Source organism: Salvelinus namaycush, chromosome 12, assembly GCF_016432855.1.
Source record: "Salvelinus namaycush isolate Seneca chromosome 12, SaNama_1.0, whole genome shotgun sequence".
NCBI lineage: Eukaryota > Metazoa > Chordata > Actinopteri > Salmoniformes > Salmonidae > Salvelinus > Salvelinus namaycush.
Genome location: NC_052318.1, coordinates 4,320,995 through 4,344,821, shown reverse-complemented (window position 1 = coordinate 4,344,821; position 23,827 = coordinate 4,320,995). Strand labels below are relative to the sequence as shown.

Sequence of the window (23,827 nt, the reverse complement as noted above, 5' to 3'; positions counted from 1 at the left end):
GGCACACCGGCGGTCCTGTACAAACCCACATCACTGCTGGACAGCCTGAGTACCATCATGATCTGGGGCTGAGGAACAGCTAGGAGGCACACCGGCGGTCCTGTACAAACCCACATCACTGCTGGACAGCCTGAGTACCATCATGATCTGGGGCTGAGGACCAGCTAGGAAACACACCGGCGGTCCTGTACAAACCCACATCACTGCTGGACAGCCTGAGTACCATCATGATCTGGGGCTGAGGACCAGCTAGGAAGCACACCGGCGGTCCTGTACAAACCCACATCACTGCTGGACAGCCTGAGTACCATCATGATCTGGGGCTGAGGACCAGCTAGGAAGCACACCGGCGGTCCTGTACAAACCCACATCACTGCTGGACAGCCTGAGTACCATCATGATCTGGGGCTGAGGAACAGCTAGGAGGCACACCGGCGGTCCTGTACAAACCCACATCACTGCTGGACAGCCTGAGTACCATCATGATCTGGGGCTGAGGAACAGCTAGGAGGCACACCGGCGGTCCTGTACAAACCCACATCACTGCTGGACAGCCTGAGTACCATCATGATCTGGGGCTGAGGACCAGCTAGGAAGCACACCGGCGGTCCTGTACAAACCCACATCACTGCTGGACAGCCTGAGTACCATCATGATCTGGGGCTGAGGACCAGCTAGGAAGCACACCGGCGGTCCTGAAGCCTTCTGCCACTGTTAGCCAATAGATACACTAGATAGAGCTTCTGCATCACCGTGGTATATATTTCCTTGATGAAACCAAGCATGGCTACAGTGTTCTAGATCTTGGCTCTCTACACTAAGATCAACGCTGTGTTGTGTGGAACGGGTGACTGGCTAAAGAGTTAACCGGTTGTCTAACCTTTAAGAGCCGGTCTTTCTTTGTACGTTACAACGGTAGGCTGTGCTGTTTCCTTGATGAAATCAAAACTGACGTGGTCAGAACTCGCCTGATCTGGAGTGATAGGACCGACCCAAGACCAGTCCAGTAGTCCTACTGGTTGGTGCTCTAACCAAGGATGACCTATAAAAAGGTGTCAGGAGGCTCAGTATGGACGAGACACTGATTAGAGTCTTCTTCCCTCCAGCTATCCCACCGGCCTCAGCCCACACAGCACGGCTCAACAGCGAACCCCACCCGCACCCCCCAAAACAACTAAAGCTAAAGACACAATCCAAAACCTCCTGGGTTCATTCAGTCAAATATATCATTATTACTAGTTTTCAAAACAATACACAAAAGTTAACCTGTAAGGCAAAAAAGCATTTGGCAGCAGCATGGAGAGCAGCATGGAGAGCAGAGAGATGAGCTGGAGTCAACTTGCCTTACTGGACATTCTTTAAGGATACCAACGGGGTGTTATTATTATTCATTAATATCAAAACTAAAATGGCTAGATTGGGTTAACAGTGTAAACAAGTGTTTGGAGGGGTATGGCCTGGAAGTAGAGTGGGAGTGGTGGGGGGGGGGGGGGGGGGGGGGGGTCTATGGGAGAAAAATACATTAATTATTTGACCTTACTAGGTCCAAGTGGATGTACAGCATGTTGGGAGTGTTAGAGTCTTGATATGATTGACATGTGTGCATGTTCTTATGTGTCGGAGACAAAGGTCTCGGATATACCTCTATGAAGGCTAGCCAATTCAGCTGCCTTGCTTGTTAATTCTCCTCCTCACCCTCCTCTACGCATCCTTTCCAAAGCAGAAGTATATTTTGTGCAGCTACAGCTGTACGAGTAGTACTCTGCAGCTACAGCTGTGATTAAGGAACAGAGTTCTTCTGGAATGGACATGGGATGAGGGATGCACTGAAGGTTGGCTGTGAGGCTGGATGGGCTTGTCACAACAGTCTGGCCAGAGTGGGTTTGAACACAGTGGGTGGAGTCATCATTTCATCTTGGTTGGCTTGTCTCTGGGCTGACCCCGGCTCCCCCAGTAGCAGCTAAGCAGCAGAAAGCTATTCACACATTCAGGAGATAGAGGTCTACACTACACTACACTGCTCAAGGCTGAATGAGTCACAACTCAGGCCCAATGATGCCTATCTGCCTCTTCAACAGAGAGAAGGGAGAAAGGGAGAGAAGAGAGTTAAAGAGAGGGAAAGAAGAGGGAGAGCAATATAAGAGAGAGGAGAGGACAAAAATCAGAGCCAAAGAGCAGAAATCAGCTCAATATACAGCAAGCAGACCTCCATGTGGAAAAAAAGAGGGAGGAAAGGAAACGGAGGAAGAGAAAGCGGGAGGAAAGGAAACGGAGTAAGAGAAAGAGGGAGGAAAGGAAACAGAGGAAGAGAAAGAGGGAGGAAAGGAAACGGAGGAAGAGAAAGAGGGAGGAAAGGAAACAGAGGAAGAGAAAGAGGGAGGAAAGGAAACGGAGGAAGAGAAAGAGGGAGGAAAGGAAACGGAGGAAGAGAAAGAGGGAGGAAAGGAAACGGAGGAAGAGAAAGAGGGAGGAAAGGAAACGGAGGAAGAGAAAGAGGGAGGAAAGGAAACGGAGGAAGAGAAAGAGGGAGGAAAGGAAACGGAGGAAGAGAAAGAGGGAGGAAAGGAAACGGAGGAAGAGAAAGAGGGAGGAAAGGAAACGGAGGAAGAGAAAGAGGGAGGAAAGGAAACGGAGGAAGAGAAAGAGGGAGGAAAGGAAACGGAGGAAGAGAAAGAGGGAGGAAAGGAAACGGAGGAAGAGAAAGAGGGAGGAAAGGAAACGGAGGAAGAGAAAGAGGGAGGAAAGGAAACGGAGGAAGAGAAAGAGGGAGGAAAGGAAACGGAGGAAGAGAAAGAGGGAGGAAAGGAAACGGAGGAAGAGAAAGAGGGAGGAAAGGAAAAGGAGGAAGAGAGGAATGTTGTGATCCAGTTAAAGGAGAGTAGTTACAGTGTGATGGTCTGACTACCATGACCCTGGTAGAGCAGCACAGACCACTGACAATACTGTGGATCTGAATGACAGAAGCCTTGGTAGACCGAGGGGTTCATATGGGGTGGGATGGACACATGAGTACTGGATACACCCAGAACATCTGGCCTGGGGGTGGGCAGACACCTCAGGCCGAGCAGTGTGGTTCCTCTTGCTGCCCGTTGGTAGTATCTTCTCCTGCATGCCAGTCTCTGTCTGTTGTTGGTACCATCAAGTCTGTCTGTAGCCTCCAGGTTATGCCCCTCTCGCTCTCTCTCCCTCTCTCTCTCTAGACATCACAATCCCCTGCTCTCCTCCTACCTCTCCATGGTCTACCTATTGCACCACTATGTTACTGTACAGAGTCAAAAGCGATGAGTGGAAAGTTTAAGTCCTGGGTGTGTTTTGTAGTTTTCATCACACTTTCCTGGGCCTACGTGAACGTGTGTGTGTGTGTGTGTGTGTGTGTGTGTGTGTGTGTGTCTTAATATTTTAGCTGCCTGTTCCTGTACTTCTTGTCGTCGTTGTCTGTTGAGGAGGAGAAACAACACATCAATAATAATAGCACATGAACGTCTACAATAAATGAATGTGTCCACGCATAGGGCTTAAGCCAGAAAAACTAATGGAAACTAAAAAAATATATATATAACCTAGCAGGTTTTAGCTAAATATGAACGTTCCGAGAGGTGGAAGGAGGAAGCAGAGGGGGAGAAAAGACAAAGGAAAGAATACATTTTCTAGAAGAAGAGAGGGGAGAGTTTAGGCTGCAGAAAAAGAGGGGAAAGTAAGAAACCGTCACTTTGGGAGATTTTTCCAGTAAGCCCTAGAAGAGAAGCTATCCTTAACTCTGTTGTCACACCAAAGCCCCGTTACAGTCTCTATGGAAACCAAACAAACACATTCCTCTACGGGAAGCTCATTCTAGAAACTGTGAGTTGTACCGTCTAAGTGGTTGCGGGAGATGTACTTGAGGGCCTCGTCCAATAGGATGACAGGGAATGATATCTTTAGAACCACGATCCACTGGCACCAGGTCAGAGGGGTCACCTGGAAGATCAGCTAGATAGAGAGAGAGGTCAGAGAGAGGTCAGAGAGAGAGCGGTCAGAGAGAGAGAGAGAGAGAGCGGTCAGAGAGAGAGAGAGAGAGAGCGGTCAGAGAGAGAGAGAGAGAGAGCGGTCAGAGAGAGAGAGAGAGAGCGGTCAGAGAGAGAGAGAGAGAGCGGTCAGAGAGAGAGAGAGAGAGCGGTCAGAGAGAGAGAGAGAGAGCGGTCAGAGAGAGAGAGAGCGGTCAGAGAGAGAGAGAGAGCGGTCAGAGAGAGAGAGAGAGAGCGGTCAGAGAGAGAGAGAGAGAGCGGTCAGAGAGAGAGAGAGAGAGCGGTCAGAGAGAGAGAGAGAGAGGTCAGAGAGAGAGAGAGAGAGCGGTCAGAGAGAGAGAGAGAGCGGTCAGAGAGAGAGAGAGAGAGAGAGAGAGAGAGCGGTCAGAGAGAGCGGTCAGAGAGAGCGAGAGAGAGCGGTCAGAGAGAGCGAGAGAGAGCGGTCAGAGAGAGAGAGAGAGAGAGCGGTCAGAGAGAGAGAGAGAGAGCGGTCAGAGAGAGAGAGCGGTCAGAGAGAGAGAGCGGTCAGAGAGAGAGAGAGAGCGGTCAGAGAGAGAGAGAGAGCGGTCAGAGAGAGAGAGAGAGCGGTCAGAGAGAGAGAGAGAGCGGTCAGAGAGAGAGAGAGAGCGGTCAGAGAGAGAGAGAGAGCGGTCAGAGAGAGAGAGAGAGCGGTCAGAGAGAGAGAGAGCGGTCAGAGAGAGAGAGAGCGGTCAGAGAGAGAGAGAGAGAGAGAGAGAGCGGTGAGAGAGAGAGAGAGAGAGCGGTCAGAGAGAGAGAGAGAGAGAGCGGTCAGAGAGAGAGAGAGAGAGAGCGGTCAGAGAGAGAGAGAGAGAGAGCGGTCAGAGAGAGAGAGAGAGAGAGCGGTCAGAGAGAGAGAGAGAGCGGTCAGAGAGAGAGAGAGAGAGAGAGCGGTCAGAGAGAGAGAGCGAGAGAGAGCGGTCAGAGAGAGAGAGCGAGAGAGAGCGGTCAGAGAGAGAGAGAGGTCAGAGAGAGAGAGCGGTCAGAGAGAGAGAGAGAGCGGTCAGAGAGAGAGAGAGAGAGCGGTCAGAGAGAGAGAGAGAGCGGTCAGAGAGAGAGAGAGAGCGGTCAGAGAGAGAGAGAGAGCGGTCAGAGAGAGAGAGAGCGGTCAGAGAGAGAGAGAGCGGTCAGAGAGAGAGAGAGCGGTCAGAGAGAGAGAGAGCGGTGAGAGAGAGAGAGAGAGAGCGGTCAGAGAGAGAGAGAGAGAGAGCGGTCAGAGAGAGAGAGAGAGAGAGCGGTCAGAGAGAGAGAGAGAGAGAGCGGTCAGAGAGAGAGAGAGAGAGAGCGGTCAGAGAGAGAGAGCGAGAGAGAGCGGTCAGAGAGAGAGAGAGCGGTCAGAGAGAGAGAGAGAGCGGTCAGAGAGAGAGAGAGCGGTCAGAGAGAGAGAGAGAGAGAGAGAGAGCGGTCAGAGAGAGAGAGAGAGAGCGGTCAGAGAGAGAGAGAGAGAGAGAGCGGTCAGAGAGAGAGAGAGAGCGGTCAGAGAGATCAGAGAGAGATCAGAGAGAGAAAGAGAGAGATCAGAGAGAGATCAGAGAGAGAAAGAGAAAGATCAGAGAGAGAAAGAGAAAGATCAGAGAGAGAGAGAGCGGTCAGAGATAGAGAGAGAGAGCGGTCAGAGATAGAGAGAGAGAGCGGTCAGAGAGAGAGAGAGAGCGGTCAGAGAGAGAGAGAGAGCGGTCAGAGAGAGAGAGAGAGAGCGGTCAGAGAGAGAGAGAGAGAGCGGTCAGAGAGAGAGAGAGAGAGCGGTCAGAGAGAGAGAGAGAGAGCGGTCAGAGAGAGAGAGAGAGAGCGGTCAGAGAGAGAGAGAGAGAGCGGTCAGAGAGAGAGAGAGAGAGCGGTCAGAGAGAGAGAGAGCGGTCAGAGAGAGAGAGAGCGGTCAGAGAGAGAGAGAGCGGTCAGAGAGAGAGAGAGCGGTCAGAGAGAGAGAGAGCGGTCAGAGAGAGAGAGAGAGAGAGAGCGGTGAGAGAGAGAGAGAGAGAGAGCGGTCAGAGAGAGAGAGAGAGCGGTCAGAGAGAGAGAGAGAGAGAGAGCGGTCAGAGAGAGAGAGAGAGAGAGAGCGGTCAGAGAGAGAGAGAGAGAGAGAGCGGTCAGAGAGAGAGAGAGAGAGAGCGGTCAGAGAGAGAGAGAGAGCGGTCAGAGAGAGAGAGAGAGAGAGAGCGGTCAGAGAGAGAGAGCGAGAGAGAGCGGTCAGAGAGAGAGAGCGAGAGAGAGCGGTCAGAGAGAGAGAGAGAGAGAGATCAGAGAGAGAGAGAGAGAGAGAGAGAGAGAGAGAGCGGTCAGAGAGAGAGAGAGAGAGAGAGCAGTCAGAGAGAGAGAGAGAGAGAGAGCGGTCAGAGAGAGAGAGAGAGAGAGAGCGGTCAGAGAGAGAGAGAGAGAGAGAGCGGTCAGAGAGAGAGAGAGAGCGGTCAGAGAGAGAGAGAGAGAGAGAGAGAGAGATCAGAGAGAGATCAGAGAGAGAAAGAGAGAGATCAGAGAGAGAAAGAGAAAGATGAGAGAAAGAGAGAGATCAGAGAGAGATCAGAGAGAGAAAGAGAAAGATCAGAGAGAGAGAGAGAGCGGTCAGAGAGAGAGAGAGAGAGCGGTCAGAGAGAGAGAGAGAGCAGTCAGAGAGAGAAAGAGAGAGCAGTCAGAGAGAGAAAGAGGTCAGAGAGAGAGAGAGAGAGGTCAGAGAGAGAGAGAGAGAGAGCGGTCAGAGAGAGAGAGAGAGAGCGGTCAGAGAGAGAGAGAGAGAGAGAGAGCGGTCAGAGAGAGAGAGAGAGCGGTCAGAGAGAGAGAGAGAGCGGTCAGAGAGAGAGAGAGAGAGAGAGAGAGAGATCAGAGAGAGATCAGAGAGAGAAAGAGAGAGATCAGAGAGAGAAAGAGAAAGATCAGAGAAAGAGAGAGATCAGAGAGAGAAAGAGAAAGATCAGAGAGAGAGAGAGAGCGGTCAGAGATAGAGAGAGAGAGCGGTCAGAGAGAGAGAGAGAGCAGTCAGAGAGAGAAAGAGAGAGCAGTCAGAGAGAGAAAGAGGTCAGAGAGAGAGAGAGAGAGAGGTCAGAGAGAGAGGTCAGAGAGAGAGAGAGAGGTCAGAGAGAGAGAGAGAGCGGTCAGAGAGAGAGAGAGAGAGCGGTCAGAGAGAGAGAGAGAGAGCGGTCAGAGAGAGAGAGCGGTCAGAGAGAGAGAGAGAGCGGTCAGAGAGAGAGAGAGAGCGGTCAGAGAGAGAGAGAGAGCGGTCAGAGAGAGAGAGAGCGGTCAGAGAGAGAGAGAGCGGTCAGAGAGAGAGAGAGCGGTCAGAGAGAGAGAGAGCGGTCAGAGAGAGAGAGAGCGGTCAGAGAGAGAGAGAGAGAGAGCGGTGAGAGAGAGAGAGAGAGAGCGGTCAGAGAGAGAGAGAGAGAGAGCGGTCAGAGAGAGAGAGAGAGAGAGCGGTCAGAGAGAGAGAGAGAGAGAGCGGTCAGAGAGAGAGAGAGAGCGGTCAGAGAGAGAGAGAGAGAGAGAGCGGTCAGAGAGAGAGAGAGAGAGAGAGATCAGAGAGAGAGAGATCAGAGAGAGAGAGATCAGAGAGAGAGAGATCGGTCAGAGAGAGAGAGAGAGAGATCAGAGAGAGAGAGAGAGAGATCAGAGAGAGAGAGAGAGATCAGAGAGAGAGAGAGAGATCAGAGAGAGAGAGAGCGGTCAGAGAGAGAGAGAGAAAGCGGTCAGAGAGAGAAAGAGGGATACACAATAAATCATACTCTTGCTGACAGACAGAGACAGCCATCCAGATGGACAGAGACTGTATATATACACACTGTACTCACAGGCAACGGCTCAACATAGAGGATGAGGAAGTGGAGGGACATGGAGAGGACGATTGCTCCCAGCAGCCAGAAGTTGACCCACGGAGGCATCCTGATCATGGACTGGTTCTCTGACAGACTAGGGTCCAGAGGAGGAGGGGCCACATTAGAACAAAAACACACACTGTGTTCACTGTATTAATAGCCAAAACAACTACTGATCCCAGACTTGGGCAGCAAAACATGGTCTGATATGCTGGTCCCGTGTGGCTCAGTTGGTAGAGCATGGCACTAGCAACGCCAGGGTTGTGGGTTCGATTCCAGGGACCACCCAGGTGCAAAGATTAATGCACGCATTAAATGGGTGTCACTTTGGATAATAGTATCTGCTAAATGGCAAATATGAATGATATTCCAAACTTTACCCAAACGTCTCTTCCATGGATGTGTTCCTTCCTGTTAATGCGGTGACATTGTGACATCATATGGATGGAGTTCTAACCGAATGAAAACAGGCTTCCTGAGCCAACGTCATATTATACACGGTCTAATTTTGGCTTGGAGAAATGAACCACAATTTACTTTTTTACTGACCCTAGTACTATTAATAATAATATTTCCTTCCCAAAGACATGTTTCCTACTCATGAGAGAGAGAGAGATTAGGCCTATGGGTTTGTGGGGAGCTTCTGACAGGGTTACTCCATGGGAAACCCTGGCAGAGAGAGAGTCAGACTTTACCTCCCTCCATCACAAAACACCACGATGACATCTCTCCATGTTCGAGATGTGGAAATAGGCCTGATGCCGTCCAACTACCCAGAAATAACATGCTGACGCTGGGGAAATGGTGGGAAAACAGTCAGAACCATAGTAACATGGATGTGACTGTAGGCTATGCTATCATTAAGCAAATAGAATAAGCTGTACTTATAAAAAGCTTATAAAGTTGAAGTCGGAAGTTTACATACACTTAGGTTGGAGTCATTAAAACTCGTTTTTCAACCACTCCACAAGTTTCTTGTTAACAAACTAGTTTTGGCAAGTTGATTGGGACAACTGTACATGTAATCATATAGCTATGTCCCCTCTAAGTAGGAGAAGCTGCTGATTGACCTGTTGAGGGAGTTGAACATCTCTATGGTGACCAGCACGGAGAGGGCCATGGTGGTGGGGAAACGAGACTCAAACACCTCACAGTCGATGCCCTGGAACATGGGGTTGTCCTCCGAGCACTGCATAAAGTGTCTCTGTGAGGAGAGAGAGGACAGGGGTGAGCAGGCTTCAACAGCATACAGACAACAGAACATGATGGCACAGTGGAATGGGCTTTGTGCTGCACCATTCAACTTCATTCTCTTCAATTCTATATACAGCTTTCGGAAAGTATTCAGACCCCTTGATTTTCCCCCCACCATTTTGTTATCCTAAAATGGATTCAATTTAAAAAATAAAAAATCCTCATCAATATCCCATAATGACAAAGCGAAAATAGGTTTTTAGAAATTCTTGCAAATGTATAATAAAAAAAAAAAGCATTCAGACCCTTTGCTATGAAACTGGAAATTGAGCTCAGGTGCATCCTGTTTCCATTGATCATCCTTGAGATGTTTCTACAACTCGGAGTCCACCTGTGGTAAAATGTAATTGATTGGACATGATTTGGAAAGGCACACACACCTGTCTATATAAAAGGTCCCACAATTGACAGTGCATGTCAGAGCAAAAACCAAGCCATGAGGTTGAAGGAATTGTCCGTAGAGCTCCGAGACAGGATTATGTCGAAGCACAAGTCTTGGAAGGGTACCAAAACATTTCTGCAGCATTGAAGGTCCAAGAACACAGTGGCCTTCTGGCCAAACTGAGCAATCGGTTTGGCCAAGAATCCGATGGTCACTCTGAATGTGCACCAGAGTACCTCAGTGGAGATGGGAGAACCTTCCAGAAGGACAACCATCTCTGCAGCATTCCACCAATCAGGCCTTTATGGTAGAGTGGTCAGACGGAAGCCACTGTTCAGTAAAAAGGGACATGACAGCCTGCTTGGAGTTTGCCAAAAGGCACCTAAAGGACTCAGACCATGAGAAACAAGATTCTCTGGTCTGATGAAACCAAGATTGAACTCTTTGGCCTGAATGACAAGCGTCACATCTGGAGGAAACCTGGCACCATCTCTACGGTGAAGCACGGTGGTGGCAGCATCATGCTGTGGGGATGTTTTTCAGTGGCAGAGACTGGGAGAATAGACAGGATCGAGGGACAGATGAACAGAGCAAAGTACATTGTGATCCTTGATGAAAGCCTGCTCCAGAGTGCTAAGGACCTCAGACTGGGGCAAAGGTTCACCTTCCAACAGAACAACGACCCTAAGCACACAGACAAGACAACGCAGGAGTGGCTTCTGGACAAGTCTCTGAATGTCCTTGAGTGGCCCAGCCAGAGACCTGAAAACAGCTGTGCAGCAGCACTCCTGATCCAACCTGACAGAGCTTGAGAGGATCTGCAGAGAAGAATGGGAGAAACTCCCCAAATACAGGTGTGCTAAGCTTGTAGCGTCATACCCAAGAAGACTTGAGGTTGTAATCGCTGCCAAAGGTGCTTCAACAAAGTACTGAGTAAAGGGTCTGAATACTTATGTAAATGTTATATTTCCATTTTATTTATTTATTTATTTGCTAAAATTTCTCAAAAACTGTTTTTGCTTTGTCATTATCTCCTCCAATTGTGTAGATTGAGGGGGAAAAAACGATTTAATATATTTTAGGCTTTAATTTAACAAAATGTGGAAAAAGTCAAGGAGTCTGAATACTTTCCAGGTGCACTGTAGATACATGAATTATATTTTGGAGTATTATTCCAAAGCTTCTTACACAGTCTTAGATGAACTTGACTGACCACCCACAAGTAAATGATCAGAACATTCGGAGAACACAGTGTGTGTGAATGTGTGCTGTGTCCACAGGAAGTGACCTAACCCCCCTGAGACAGGCTGTGTTGGGTCTCAGATCAGATCCAACCCCACAGCAGCTGCAGGAGAGCCTTGGACTCAGTTCCTCTCATCCTCCTCTGCCCCCCCCTTTCCTTTTCTGACATTTCTCTTTCTGTGGACCCTTGGACTCAGTTCCTCTCATCCTCCTCTGCCCCCCCCCCCCCTTTCCTTCTCTGACATTTATCTTTCTGTGGACTCAGTTCACTCTAACTTCTCCTCTCCTGTTCTTCCTGTTTCTCTGTCATTCTTCCTGTTTCTCTGACATTCTTCTTCCTTCTCTCAGACCACGTGTCTCATTCTCCTCCAATTCTATTGCTCTGTTTGTATGACCCCAGAGACCGTCGTCACGGCAAACAGCTGATGGGGTAACCTGGCGCTGACCATAACAACAGCCAAATCCAGTCCAGATCAGTCCTACGTGATAAAGCACTATGGTCTGAAAACAGACACACACACACACACCGGAGGTGATTGAAAAGTGACTTTTCACCAGAACATTTCTAGGCTCAGCAGAGATAAAAGGTGGACTGTACAGTACCTTATAGAGCCATGACTTCATGGAACTCTGCCACATCAAGTAACTCGAGTTATCAGTAAAATCAGATTTTAAAAACAACATCAACCGTAAAACGCGGACCGTGAAGAGAGACAATCTCTCACACACACACACTCTCGCTCAATGTTATATTGTTACTTTGTAATAGAGTTATAATGTAATAATGTCTCTATAATGTTAAGTTTATATTTATGTAGGCTGTTGTTTTGTTGCGATGTCATTGTTTTAACCCTGTTTGGACCCTAGGAAGCCTAATGAGGATCCTAATACATATTCAATACTAGGTCTTACTGTACTCATTAGGACACACCGTAGCAAAGCATGGTTTCTTATTGGACAGTCCCTCCCTGTTTCAGTCTGTTTTCTTCCACTTGGTGTCTAATGAATAAGGCCCTAATGAAGTCTTAGTAATGGTGTGTTTGTTTCCACTCACCAGCTGGTAGAAGGACACGTGAGGGCCTTCATCATCAAACAAGTACCACCAGGTGGCAGCACCCACCGTGCCCAGACCAACATACCCTGCAAGGACACAGTCAGACAGAGACCCAGCAACAGTGAGATCCAAGTCCATCATGATTTAATCCCCAATGTAAATGGATCATCTTTAAGTAGCTAGCATTAAACTTTGATTATAGCTCGCAAGAAGACATTATGGAAAGAAAGAGTGTGAATGAGCTGCCGATGGGTAACTTCCTGTTGTATTGTAACCAGTGTCCAGTGGACCAGACAGTGTCTCACCTCCGATGGCCAGGTATCTGAAGAACAGCCACCCAGAGATGAGAGGCTCCTTGGGGTTGCGAGGCGGCTTGTCCATGATGTCCAGGTCTGGGGGGTTGAAGCCCAGGGCAGTCGCAGGGAGACCATCTGTCACCAGGTTGACCCACAGCAACTGGACCGGGATCAGAGCCTCAGGAAGACCCAAGATGGCAGTCAAGAAGATGCTTCAGACAGCGAGGGGGAAAAAAAACATCAGAAATACATAAAGACAAGAGTCAGCATTCCTGAGAACTCCGGTTAGGAGACTGGACAACGTGTGTGTGTCTGTCTGATGTGGTGGGCTTGCATTACTGTCGTCATGGGTACTGGAAATCCCCCAGTCCCCACAAGTAAAACAAGGACATTTCTGCCTCCCAGGTCCTCACAAGGACAAAGGCTATTTTAGGGGCTAGGTTCAGGATAAAATTTGATTTTTATTTTATTTAACAAGGCAAGTCAGTTAATTCTTATTTTCAATGACGGCCTACCAAAAGGCCTCCTACGGGGACGGGGACCTGGGATAAATAAAAAAAATACAGTATAAATATAGGACAAAACACACATCACAACAAGAGACACAACACTACATGGTTATTGTTAGGGAAAATAGCATTTTGAATGGATATCAATTTCAGGTCCCCACAAGGTTAGTAAAACCTACGCTCTGTGTGTGTGTGTGTGTGTGTGTGTGTGTGTGTGTGTGTGTGTGTGTGTGCAGTGCATGCGTCGGTGCTTACCAGACGACCTCTCCCACGTTGGAGGAGATGAGGTATCGTATGAACTGTTTCATGTTGTTGTAGATGGCCCTGCCCTCCTCCACAGCCGCCACGATGGTAGAGAAGTTATCGTCAGACAGAACCATCTCAGATGCTGACTTCGCCACAGCTGTGCCCGAGCCCATGGCAATGCCAATCTCTGCCTTCTTCAGGGCTGGCGCGTCGTTCACCCCATCACCAGTCTGTGGAGAGAAGGAGGAATATTGAATCATTTCTTTATTTAATAGGGTTAGACTCTTATGGGTTAATAAGGTGTTATACAGACATGAGATGGGAAAGTTGACCTATCACAGAACTCTTTCATTGTCAAGGCAAGTCAGAATAGATTGGCCCAGAAGTGATTTATCCAAAGAATTAGCTCAAACATATCTATGGATTCATTTATTAATTTGCACACCAATGAAATAAAGGTCCATATTAATCTAGGTCAAGTCAGGATTATAATGAAATAAGGTCAATATTAATCTAGATCAAGTCAGGATTATAATGAAATAAAGTCAATATTAATCTAGATCAAGTCAGGATTATAATGAAATAAGGTGAATATTAATCTAGATCAAGTCAGGATTATAATGAAATAAGGTCCATATTAATCTAGATCAGGTCAGGATTATAATGACATAAGGTCCATATTAATCTAGATCAAGTAAGGATTATAATGAAATAAGGTCCATATTAATCTAGATCAGGTCAGGATTATAATTGAAATAAGGTCCATATTAATCTAGATCAGGTCAGGATTATAATGAAATAAGGTCCATATTAATCTAGATCAGGTCAGGATTATAATGAAATAAGGTCCATATTAATCTAGATCAGGTCAGGATTATACTGAAATAAAGTCAATATTAATCTAGATCAAGTCAGGATTATATTGAAATAAGGTCCATATTAATCTAGATCAGGTCAGGATTATACTGAAATAAAGTCAATATTAATCTAGATCAAGTCAGGATTATATTGAAATAAGGTCCATATTAATCTAGATCCGGTCAGGATTATAATGAAATAAGGTCCATATTAATCTATATCAGGTCAGGATTATAATGAAATAAAGTCAATATTAATCTAGATCAAGTCAGGATTATATTGAAATAAGGTCCATATTAATCTAGATCAGGTCAGGATTATAATGAAATAAGGTCCATATTAATCTAGATCCGGTCAGGATTATAATGAAATAAGGTCCATATTAATCTAGATCAGGTCAGGATTATAATGAAATAAAGTCAATATTAATCTAGATCAAGTCAGGATTATATTGAAATAAGGTCCATATTAATCTAGATCAGGTCAGGATTATAATGAAATAAGGTCCATATTAATCTAGATCAGGTCAGGATTATAATGAAATGAGGCATTGAGCCCCCACAGCCATGCAGTTAAAGGACTCCGAGGGGAGGAGCTGTGTGTCAACCCTCTTCTCACCATGGCAGTGATCTCATCAAACGACTGCAGGTAGCCCACAATCTTAGACTTGTGTGCAGGCTCCACGCGGGCAAAGCACCGTGCCCGCTTCACAGCATCTCTCTGGGAGTCGATGGGCAGGTCATCAAACTCCCGGCCCGTGTAGGCCTTGCCCACTACATCCTCATCCTCGCCGAAGATACCGATGCGTCGGCAGATGGCCACGGCCGTGCCCTTGTTGTCCCCGGTGATCATGATGACACGGATGCCCGCCTCGGCGCACAGCTGGATGGAACCAGTCACCTCCTTCCTGGGTGGGTCCAGCATACCCACGCAGCCAACAAACGTTAGGCCCGTCTGGGGAGGTAGAGAGAGAGACAGAGGAGGACGAGGAGGAGCAGCGAGCGACAGAGACAGAGGAGGACGAGGAGGAGCGAGAGACAGAGGAGGACGAGGAGGAGGAGCGAGCGAGCAAGAGCGGAGGAGGGAAGGGTAGAGGGGAAAGACAGTAGAATGAACCAGTAAGCACAAGATGGATGAACGTCAAACACCCAGTCAAGCATTCAAATACAACCTGTATGTAGCGAAGGATCGATGACAGGCGTCCCCGTAGAACTAAACCATTTCAAATATGATGATCGTTATCATTTCTTTCAATGTGGATGGTCTTTCACAACAGGAACCAGTTCAACTTAAAAAAAACAAAAACATTCTTCCTTTTTAAGTGAGTAATCTCCCTGCCTAGTCTGCCCACGAGTCTGGCATTCACCCAGCTTCTTGTTCGTCTCTGACTGACCTCACACTGACCTCACACTCACCTCATACTCAGCAAACTTGGTGGAGTTCTCCAGATCCATGTCCTGTTGTTTAGGTGGCGAGTCCCGTGTGGCCATGCCCAGGCATCTCAGCGTGTCCCTGCCCGTGCCCCAGTCCCTGATCAGGGAGGTCAGCTGCTCTCTCAGGGGCATGGTCAGTGCCACCTTCCCTGTGCCAACACGCAGGTACTGGCATCGCTCCATCACACTCTCTGGGGCACCCTGTGGGAGTGGAGGGGTGGGCGGGATATAGATGTATATTTAGTGTGTGTGTGAGAGAGGGGTCAAAAGGTCACAATGGGGACATCCAAGCTCCTCTCCCACTCTGGCTTATAGTGAAAATGCATAGAGTTGGACTCTGTTGATCTGTTGATTGAGGTGTCTGTGTGTCTGCACCTTGATGAACATCTTGCACCCGGAGCCTGGTTTGTTGATGGGGGTACAGTACACAGACATGGACTTGCGATCACGCGAGAACTCCAGAGTAAACTCTTTCTTCATCAGCTGTCTGATCACCTGGTAGGAGAGAGAAAGATGGAGGGCGAGAGAGCGGGGCAGATGAGATGGAGGGCGAGAGAGCGGGGCAGATGAGATGGAGGGCGAGAGAGCGGGGCAGATGAGAGAGCGGGGCAGATGAGATGGAGGGCGAGAGAGCGGGGCAGATGAGATGGAGGGCGAGAGAGCGGGGCAGATGAGATGGAGGGCGAGAGAGCGGGGCAGATGAGAGGGAGGGCGAGAGAGCGGGGCAGATGAGAGGGAGGGCGAGAGAGCGGGGCAGATGAGATGGAGGGCGAGAGAGCGGGGCAGATGAGATGGAGGGCGAGAGAGCGGGGCAGATGAGAGAGCGGGGCAGATGAGAGAGCGGGGCAGATGAGAGAGCGGGGCAGATGAGAGAGCGGGGGATGATGAGAGAGCGGGGCAGATGAGATGGAGGGCGAGAGAGCGGGGCAGATGAGATGGAGGGCGAGAGAGCGGGGCAGATGAGATGGAGGGCGAGAGAGCGGGGCAGATGAGATGGAGGGCGAGAGAGCGGGGCAGATGAGATGGAGGGCGAGAGAGCGGGGCAGATGAGATGGAGGGCGAGAGAGCGGGGCAGATGAGAGGGAGGGCGAGAGAGCGGGGCAGATGAGAGGGAGGGGTCTATCAGACGAGGTGGGGGACTAGGACTGGGAGGTTTGTTGTTGACACCTGGGGTGTAATCATTATTCTACACTGTAGCCAACTGCCTCGCAACATAAATCAATTTGCAACAAAACCAAGAGTTTCTATTGGACAAATTAAGGTAGGCCCTTCGCTGTTTGGTTCCGTTTGGTTCCTAGTGAAAACACCCTGATGGTGCTCCAACATCCTGTCTGAACAGTCAGCCAACTGCACCAGACAGACAATTGGGCAAGTGTGTATATATGAAGTAGCAGAATCAATGTGGGCCAGACAGGACCCTCTGTCTGTGAATCTCCAGTGACAACAGATGATACAGCAGTAAAAGGGACTCTGATGTTACAGAGGACCCTGACACCACTTAGGCTTTACAAAAGTAGCCCAATTATTGGCAAAAGAGCTGATCCGATTGGTCAAAAGACCAATTCGCTTAGAAAAAAATATATCAGAATTAGGCTGCCTGTGTAAACACACCCTTGAAAAGGTACAACTCAACTTGGCCTTAATTAAGCTTGTAGTGAAGTGTAGAGTTACCAGGAAATGTATACAGCCCTGCGTTCACACCCTTCAAAATCTGCCAAATAAAAACTGCTATAAATACATGAGAATATACAATGTTAGTCTAAATCGCAAGGATCTTAAATGGCGGTATGGTTTAGTGGCTTCTGATAGAGCATTAACAGTAGGGGTCACCTGAGCTCCAGGAACACAGCTCTGGTAGTTATCAGGCTGGTAGTTAGGTAGAAACAATATCCTCCACCCCTCCTCTCCCAGCGTCTCCATCTCCCTGTCTCCCTCCTCTCCCAGCGTCTCCATCTCCCGGTCTCCCTCCTCTCCCAGCGTCTCCATCTCCCTGTCTCCCTCCTCTCCCAGCGTCTCCATCTCCCTGTCTCCCTCCTCTCCCAGCGTCTCCATCTCCCTGTCTCCCTCCTCTCCCAGCGTCTCCATCTCCCTGTCTCCCTCCTCTCCCAGCGTCTCCATCTCCCTGTCTCCCTCCTCTCCCAGCGTCTCCATCTCCCTGTCTCCCTCCTCTCCCAGCGTCTCCATCTCCCTGTCTCCCTCCTCTCCCAGCGTCTCCATCTCCCTGTCTCCCTCCTCTCCCAGCGTCTCCATCTCCCTGTCTCCCTCCTCTCCCAGCGTCTCCATCTCCCTGTCTCCCTCCTCTCCCAGCGTCTCCATCTCCCTGTCTCCCTCCTCTCCCAGCGTCTCCATCTCCCTGTCTCCCTCCTCTCCCAGCGTCTCCATCTCCCTGTCTCCCTCCTCTCCCAGCGTCTCCATCTCCCTGTCTCCCTCCTCTCCCAGCGTCTCCATCTCCCTGTCTCCCTCCTCTCCCAGCGTCTCCATCTCCCTGTCTCCCTCCTCTCCCAGCGTCTCCATCTCCCTGTCTCCCTCCTCTCCCAGCGTCTCCATCTCCCTGTCTCCCTCCTCTCCCAGCGTCTCCATCTCCCTGTCTCCCTCCTCTCCCAGCGTCTCCATCTCCCTGTCTCCCTCCTCTCCCAGCGTCTCCATCTACCTGTCTCCCTCCTCTCCCAGCGTCTCCATCCCCCTGTCTCCCTCCTCTCCCAGCGTCTCCATCTACCTGTCTCCCTCCTCTCCCAGCGTCTCCATCTACTTGTCTCCCTCCTCTCCCAGCGTCTCCATCTCCCCGTCTCCCTCCTCTCCCAGCGTCTCCATCTCCCTGTCTCCCTCCTCTCCCAGCGTCTCCATCTCCCTGTCTCCCTCCTCTCCCAGCGTCTCCATCTCCCCGTCTCCCTCCTCTCCCAGCGTCTCCATCTCCCTGTCTCCCTCCTCTCCCAGCGTCTCCATCTACCTGTCTCCCTCCTCTCCCATTCCCTTCTCTTCATCCCATACAGTCGCCTCTCCCCCTCCCTTCTCTCTCTCTCTCTCCCCCTCCCTCCCACTCCCTTCATCCCTACCTTCTCCTCTCTCCCTCCCACCCTCCCCCACAGCCTCCCGCCCAACATCCCTTCTCCCCAGCCTCCCTTCCTTCTCTCTCTCTCCCCCTCCCTCCCACTGCCTTCATCCCTACCTTCTCCTCTCCCCTCCCTCCGATCCTCCCTCCCAGCTCAGACAGTTATGTCCTGGAGACATGATGCCAGGGGACTCAGACACTTGACAGATGTCCTCACAGAAAGACAGCCACCGAGCCAAAATTCCTCTTCGTCCCATCACAAAAACAAAAGACGAGGAACGTGAGTACAAGTCGATCTAGTGACGGCAGAACATAGTTACAGACACTTTCACCTCAAAAATCCTTCACCGTCAACTAGTGCATTAATAGGAAACCTCCTCCTTTCCCCCCTGTTGAAAGCCCTAACAGAAAGCTGGAAAGTTTAGCTAACCTCTTCATAAACCCCCGGCTTGTCTAAATATTATCCTCTCTAGCGTCTGAGGACAGGACTTGACAGGTTTTATTTTCTTCTCATTGTGGGACTGTTGGGGATATGAATGGAGTTCAGTGGAAAAACTTGAAACCGCTGGTCATTGACAGGAACACAGGGAGTCTCTCTCTCGTGTCTTCCTGTCACAGTGTCATTGGTCATGCACCGAGAGAAGGACAGACGCACCACTTCTCATTGACAGAGTCAGAGCGGGGGGGGGGGGGGGGGGGGGTCATCTGATTAGTTGTTCAGCAGTCTCATGGCTTGGGGAAAGAAGCTGTTAAGGAGCCTTTTGGACCTAGACTTGGAGCTCCGGTACCACTTGCAGTGCGGTAGCAGAGAGAACAGTCTATGACTTGGGAGACTGGAGTCTGACCATTTTTTTGGGGCCTTCCTCTTTATGTATCTATGTGGAAGCAGCAGCACACTCCATTGTCCATGTCAAACTTCCCCTCAGGGACAATAGAGTATATAGCATACCATAGAGGTGGAGATTATCCCATGCGTTGAAAGCCAATAGGTAACAGCTACCATACTTTCTTTGAACTTGTTGTCCAGTTGTTTAAATCACTTTATGACAACATACACCGTTAAATACTGTATATGAATATGCAAGCAGTATGTTGTATGTCTAATACACAGTGGGCATCCATGGTGGTGTTGTATACATCCCCTCAGTGTTTCCTCTCGTTGCTTACTGAGTTGCAGGCTCCGGCACGCTCCACCTTGCTGAGGCCTGACATGTCAGTCTTGAACACGTTCATCTTCTCCACCAGGGTAGTGAGGGCCGTCTCCGTCGCCTCACCCACCTTCTCATACACTCCTTTGACCTGGGACAGGAGAGAGGATGGGTAAGTCGAAAGCTTTTGAAACACACTGTCATTCAGAAATACAGAGACGTAAGAACAAAACACCATTGTAAATACAACCCATATTTATGTTGATTTATTTTCCCTTTTGTACTTTAACTATTTGCACATAATGACATTTGTAATGTCTATTATTTTGGAACTTCTGTGAGTGTAATGTTTACTGTTCATTTTATTTGTTAATTTCACTTTTGTTTATTATATAGTTCACTTGCTTTGGCAATGTTAAAATATGTTTACCGTGCCAATAAAGCCCTTAAATTGAATTGAGAGAGGGAATTATGATGCGAGAAGTCCACTGGATATAGGGCACATCTCTGCCCACACCATCTGTCTGTCCACCCAGCTTAACCACACCATGATGTAAACTCAGCAAAAAAAAGAAACGTCCTCTCACTGTCAACTGCGTTTATTTTCAGCAAACTTAACATGTGTAAATATTTGTATGAACATAACAAGATTCAACAACTGAGAAATAAACTGAACAAGTTCCACAGACATGTGACTAACAGAAATGGAATAATGTGTCCCTGAACAAAGGCGGGTCATAATCAAAAGTAACAGTCAGTATCTGGTGTGGCCACCAGCTGCATTAAGTGCATCTCCTCCTCGTGGACTGCACCAGATTTGCCAGTTCTTGCTGTGAGATGTTATCCCACTCTTCCACCAAGGCACCTCCAAGTTCCCAGACATTTCTGGGGGGGAATGGCCCTAGCCCTCACCCTCCGATCCAACAGGTCCCAGACGTGCTCAATGGGATTGAGATCCGGGCTCTTCGCTGGCCATGGCAGAACACGGACATTCCTGTCTTGCAGGAAATCACACACAGAATGAGCAGTATGGCTGGTAGCATTGTCATGCTGGAGGGCCATGTCAGGATGAGCCTGCAGGAAGGGTACCACATGAGGGAGGAGGATGTCTTCCCTGTAACGCACAGCGTTGAGATTGCCTGCAATGACAACAAGCTCAGTCCGATGATGCTGTGACACACTGCCCCAGACCATGATGGACCCTCCACCTCCAAAATTGATCCCGCTCCAGAGTACAGGCCTCGGTGTAACGCTCATTCCTTCGACGATAAACGCGAATCCGACCATCACCCCTGGTGAGACAAAACTGCGACTCGTCAGTGAAGAGCACTGTCTGGTCCAGCGACGGTGGGTTTGTGACCATAGGCGACGTTGTTGCCGGTGATGTCTGGTGAGGACCTGCATTACAACAGGCCTACAAGCCCTCAGTCCAGCCTCTCTCAGCCTATTGCGGACAGTCTGAGCACTGATGGAGGGATTGTGCGTTCCTGGTGTAACTCTGGCAATTGTTGTTGCCATCCTGTACCTGTCCCACAGGTGTGATGTTCGGATGTACCGATCCTGTGCAGGTGTTAAACGTGGTCTGCCACTGCGAGGACGATCAGCTGTCCATCCTGTCTCCCTGTTGCACTGTCTTTGGCGTCTCTCAGTACGGACATTTCCATTTATTGCCCTGGCCACATTTGCAGGCCTCATGCCTCCTTGCATTATGCCTAAGGCACGTTCACGCAGATGAGTAGGGACCCTGGGCATCCTTCCTTTGGTGTTTTTCAGAGTCAGCAGAAAGCCCTCTTTAGTGTCCTAAGTCTTCATAACTGTGACCTTAATTGTCTACCGTCTGCAAGCTGTTAGTGTCTTAACGACCGTTCCACAGGTGCATGTTCATTAATTGTTTATGGTTCATTGAAGCATGGGAAACAGTGTTTAAACCCTTTACAATGAAGATCTGTGAAGTTATTTGGATTTTTACCAACTATCTTTGAAAGACAGGGTCCTGAAAAAGGGACGTTAATTTTTTTGCTGAGTTTATAAACCCCCAGGCTCCTCCACCATCAGGGTCCACCACTCTCCCTCTCCACACAGCTGCTCTACCTCCCCTTAGCTCTATCCCCTAAATACCTTTCTCTATCATGTCTAGTTGGGAAAGCCAGAGTTTCATTCTACTGGTTAATGGTCACAAAATGGCATTACATACTAATTCAGTTATACTAGGAATCTTCTCAGCATTTGAGTGTCTTGCAATTAGACTGCCATGTCTTCAGCTTCCCTTTACACACAGCATGGTTACCATAGCACCATGGTGATGACAGAGAGGTGAGAAAACAGAATCACACATCAGAGTAAAATTGGATTGGCAATTGTAGAAAACTCCTGTGTGTGTGTGTGTGTGTGTGTGTGTGCGCGCCTTGGTCATGATTCATGCATTCAGGGCAATCTAATAGGTGGTTTGTATACATAGCTAAGTCCATGAGACATTTGCCAGCTTGTCTTACTGGCACAAAGCCCCGTCTCTAAGAGACGAGTGATTTGCTTAGCAACCACACTCATTTGTTAGTCCAACTCCACATTGATGACGACATCAGTCAAACCTAGGAGAAAGCAACAACAGATGTGCAGCCATGTTTCAGTGTGTGTGTTTGTGCGTAAATAGGGGATGCTTATATTTGCCCTGTTTCACTCATCTACAACTGTGTAACCTGTACAAGTGTGTGGTGTGAATTGGAAATGTGTTTCTTCTGCATATCCCAACTCCCCCTGAGACCCTCAGAGAGAGAGGCCACGACAAGGGTCACCATATCCCAACTCCCCCTGAGACCCTCAGAGAGAGAGGCCACGACAAGGGTCACCATATCCCAACTCCCCCCTGAGACCCTCAGAGAGAGAGGCCACGACAAGGGTCACCATATCCCAACTCCCCCTGAGACCCTCAGAGAGAGAGGCCACGATAAGGGTCACCATATCCCAACTCCCCCCTGAGACCCTCAGAGAGAGAGGCCACGATAAGGGTCACCATATCCCAACTCCCCCCTGAGACCCTCAGAGAGAGAGGCCACGATAAGGGTCACCATATCCCAACTCCCCCCTGAGACCCTCAGAGAGAGAGGCCACGATAAGGGTCACCATATCCCAACTCCCCCCTGAGACCCTCAGAGAGAGAGGCCACGATAAGGGTCACCATATCCCAACTCCCCCCTGAGACACCCTCAGAGAGAGAGGCCACGACAAGGGTCACCATATCCCAACTCCCCCGAGACACCCTCAGAGAGAGAGGCCACGATAAGGGTCACCATATCCCAACTCCCCCCTGAGACACCCTCAGAGAGAGAGGCCACGACAAGGGTCACCATATCCCAACTCCCCCTGAGACCCTCAGAGAGAGAGGCCACGATAAGGGTCACCATATCCCAACTCCCCCCTGAGACCCTCAGAGAGTGGGGCCACGACAAGGGTCACCATATCCCAACTCCCCCTGAGACCCTCAGAGAGAGAGGCCACGACAAGGGTCACCATATCCCAACTCCCCCCTGAGACACCCTCAGAGAGAGAGGCCACGACAAGGGTCACCATATCCCAACTCCCCCCTGAGACACCCTCAGAGAGAGAGGCCACGACAAGGGTCACCATATCCCAACTCCCCCTGAGACCCTCAGAGAGAGAGGCCACGATAAGGGTCACCATATCCCAACTCCCCCCTGAGACCCTCAGAGAGAGAGGCCACGACAAGGGTCACCATATCCCAACTCCCCCTGAGACCCTCAGAGAGAGAGGCCACGACAAGGGTCACCATATCCCAACTCCCCCCTGAGACACCCTCAGAGAGAGAGGCCACGACAAGGGTCACCATATCCCAACTCCCCCCTGAGACACCCTCAGAGAGTGGGGCCACGACAAGGGTCACCATATCCCAACTCCCCCTGAGACACCCTCAGAGAGAGAGGCCACGACAAGGGTCACCATATCCCAACTCCCCCCTGAGACACCCTCAGAGAGAGAGGCCACGATAAGGGTCACCATATCCCAACTCCTCCTGAGACACCCTCAGAGAGAGAGGCCACGACAAGGGTCTGCCATATCCCAACTCCCCCTGAGACCCTCAGAGAGAGAGGCCACGACAAGGGTCACCATATCCCAACTCCCCCCTGAGACACCCTCAGAGAGAGAGGCCACGACAAGGGTCACCATATCCCAACTCCTCCTGAGACACCCTCAGAGAGAGAGGCCACGACAAGGGTCACCATATCCCAACTCCCCCCTGAGACACCCTCAGAGAGAGAGGCCACGATAAGGGTCACCATATCCCAACTCCCCCCTGAGACACCCTCAGAGAGAGAGGCCACGACAAGGGTCACCATATCCCAACTCCCCCCTGAGACCCTCAGAGAGAGAGGCCACGACAAGGGTCACCATATCCCAACTCCCCCCTGAGACACCCTCAGAGAGAGAGGCCACGATAAGGGTCACCATATCCCAACTCCCCCCTGAGACACCCTCAGAGAGAGAGGCCACGATAAGGGTCACCATATCCCAACTCCCC

The 23,827-nt window shown here is 49.7% G+C and overlaps 1 protein-coding gene across 1 annotated transcript in view; it reads right to left on the bottom strand.

Annotated features, from left to right (window-relative positions):
• Positions 1-2,763: 2,763 nt before the first annotated feature.
• The window catches only part of LOC120056831 (sarcoplasmic/endoplasmic reticulum calcium ATPase 1-like), a 113,396-nt gene continuing 92,332 nt past the window's right edge, over positions 2,764-23,827 (bottom strand). Inside the window, exons 13-23 of the mRNA XM_039005061.1 lie at positions 19,313-19,444; positions 15,472-15,591; positions 15,079-15,297; positions 14,282-14,617; positions 12,815-13,035; positions 12,060-12,262; positions 11,755-11,840; positions 8,893-9,026; positions 7,799-7,916; positions 3,852-3,969; positions 2,764-3,435 (exon numbers count right to left, since the gene is read on the bottom strand). Coding sequence (XP_038860989.1) covers positions 3,392-3,435; positions 3,852-3,969; positions 7,799-7,916; positions 8,893-9,026; positions 11,755-11,840; positions 12,060-12,262; positions 12,815-13,035; positions 14,282-14,617; positions 15,079-15,297; positions 15,472-15,591; positions 19,313-19,444 — 1,731 coding nt within the window. The 3' untranslated portion in view covers positions 2,764-3,391. The remainder of the gene's footprint in view (positions 3,436-3,851; positions 3,970-7,798; positions 7,917-8,892; positions 9,027-11,754; positions 11,841-12,059; positions 12,263-12,814; positions 13,036-14,281; positions 14,618-15,078; positions 15,298-15,471; positions 15,592-19,312; positions 19,445-23,827) is intronic.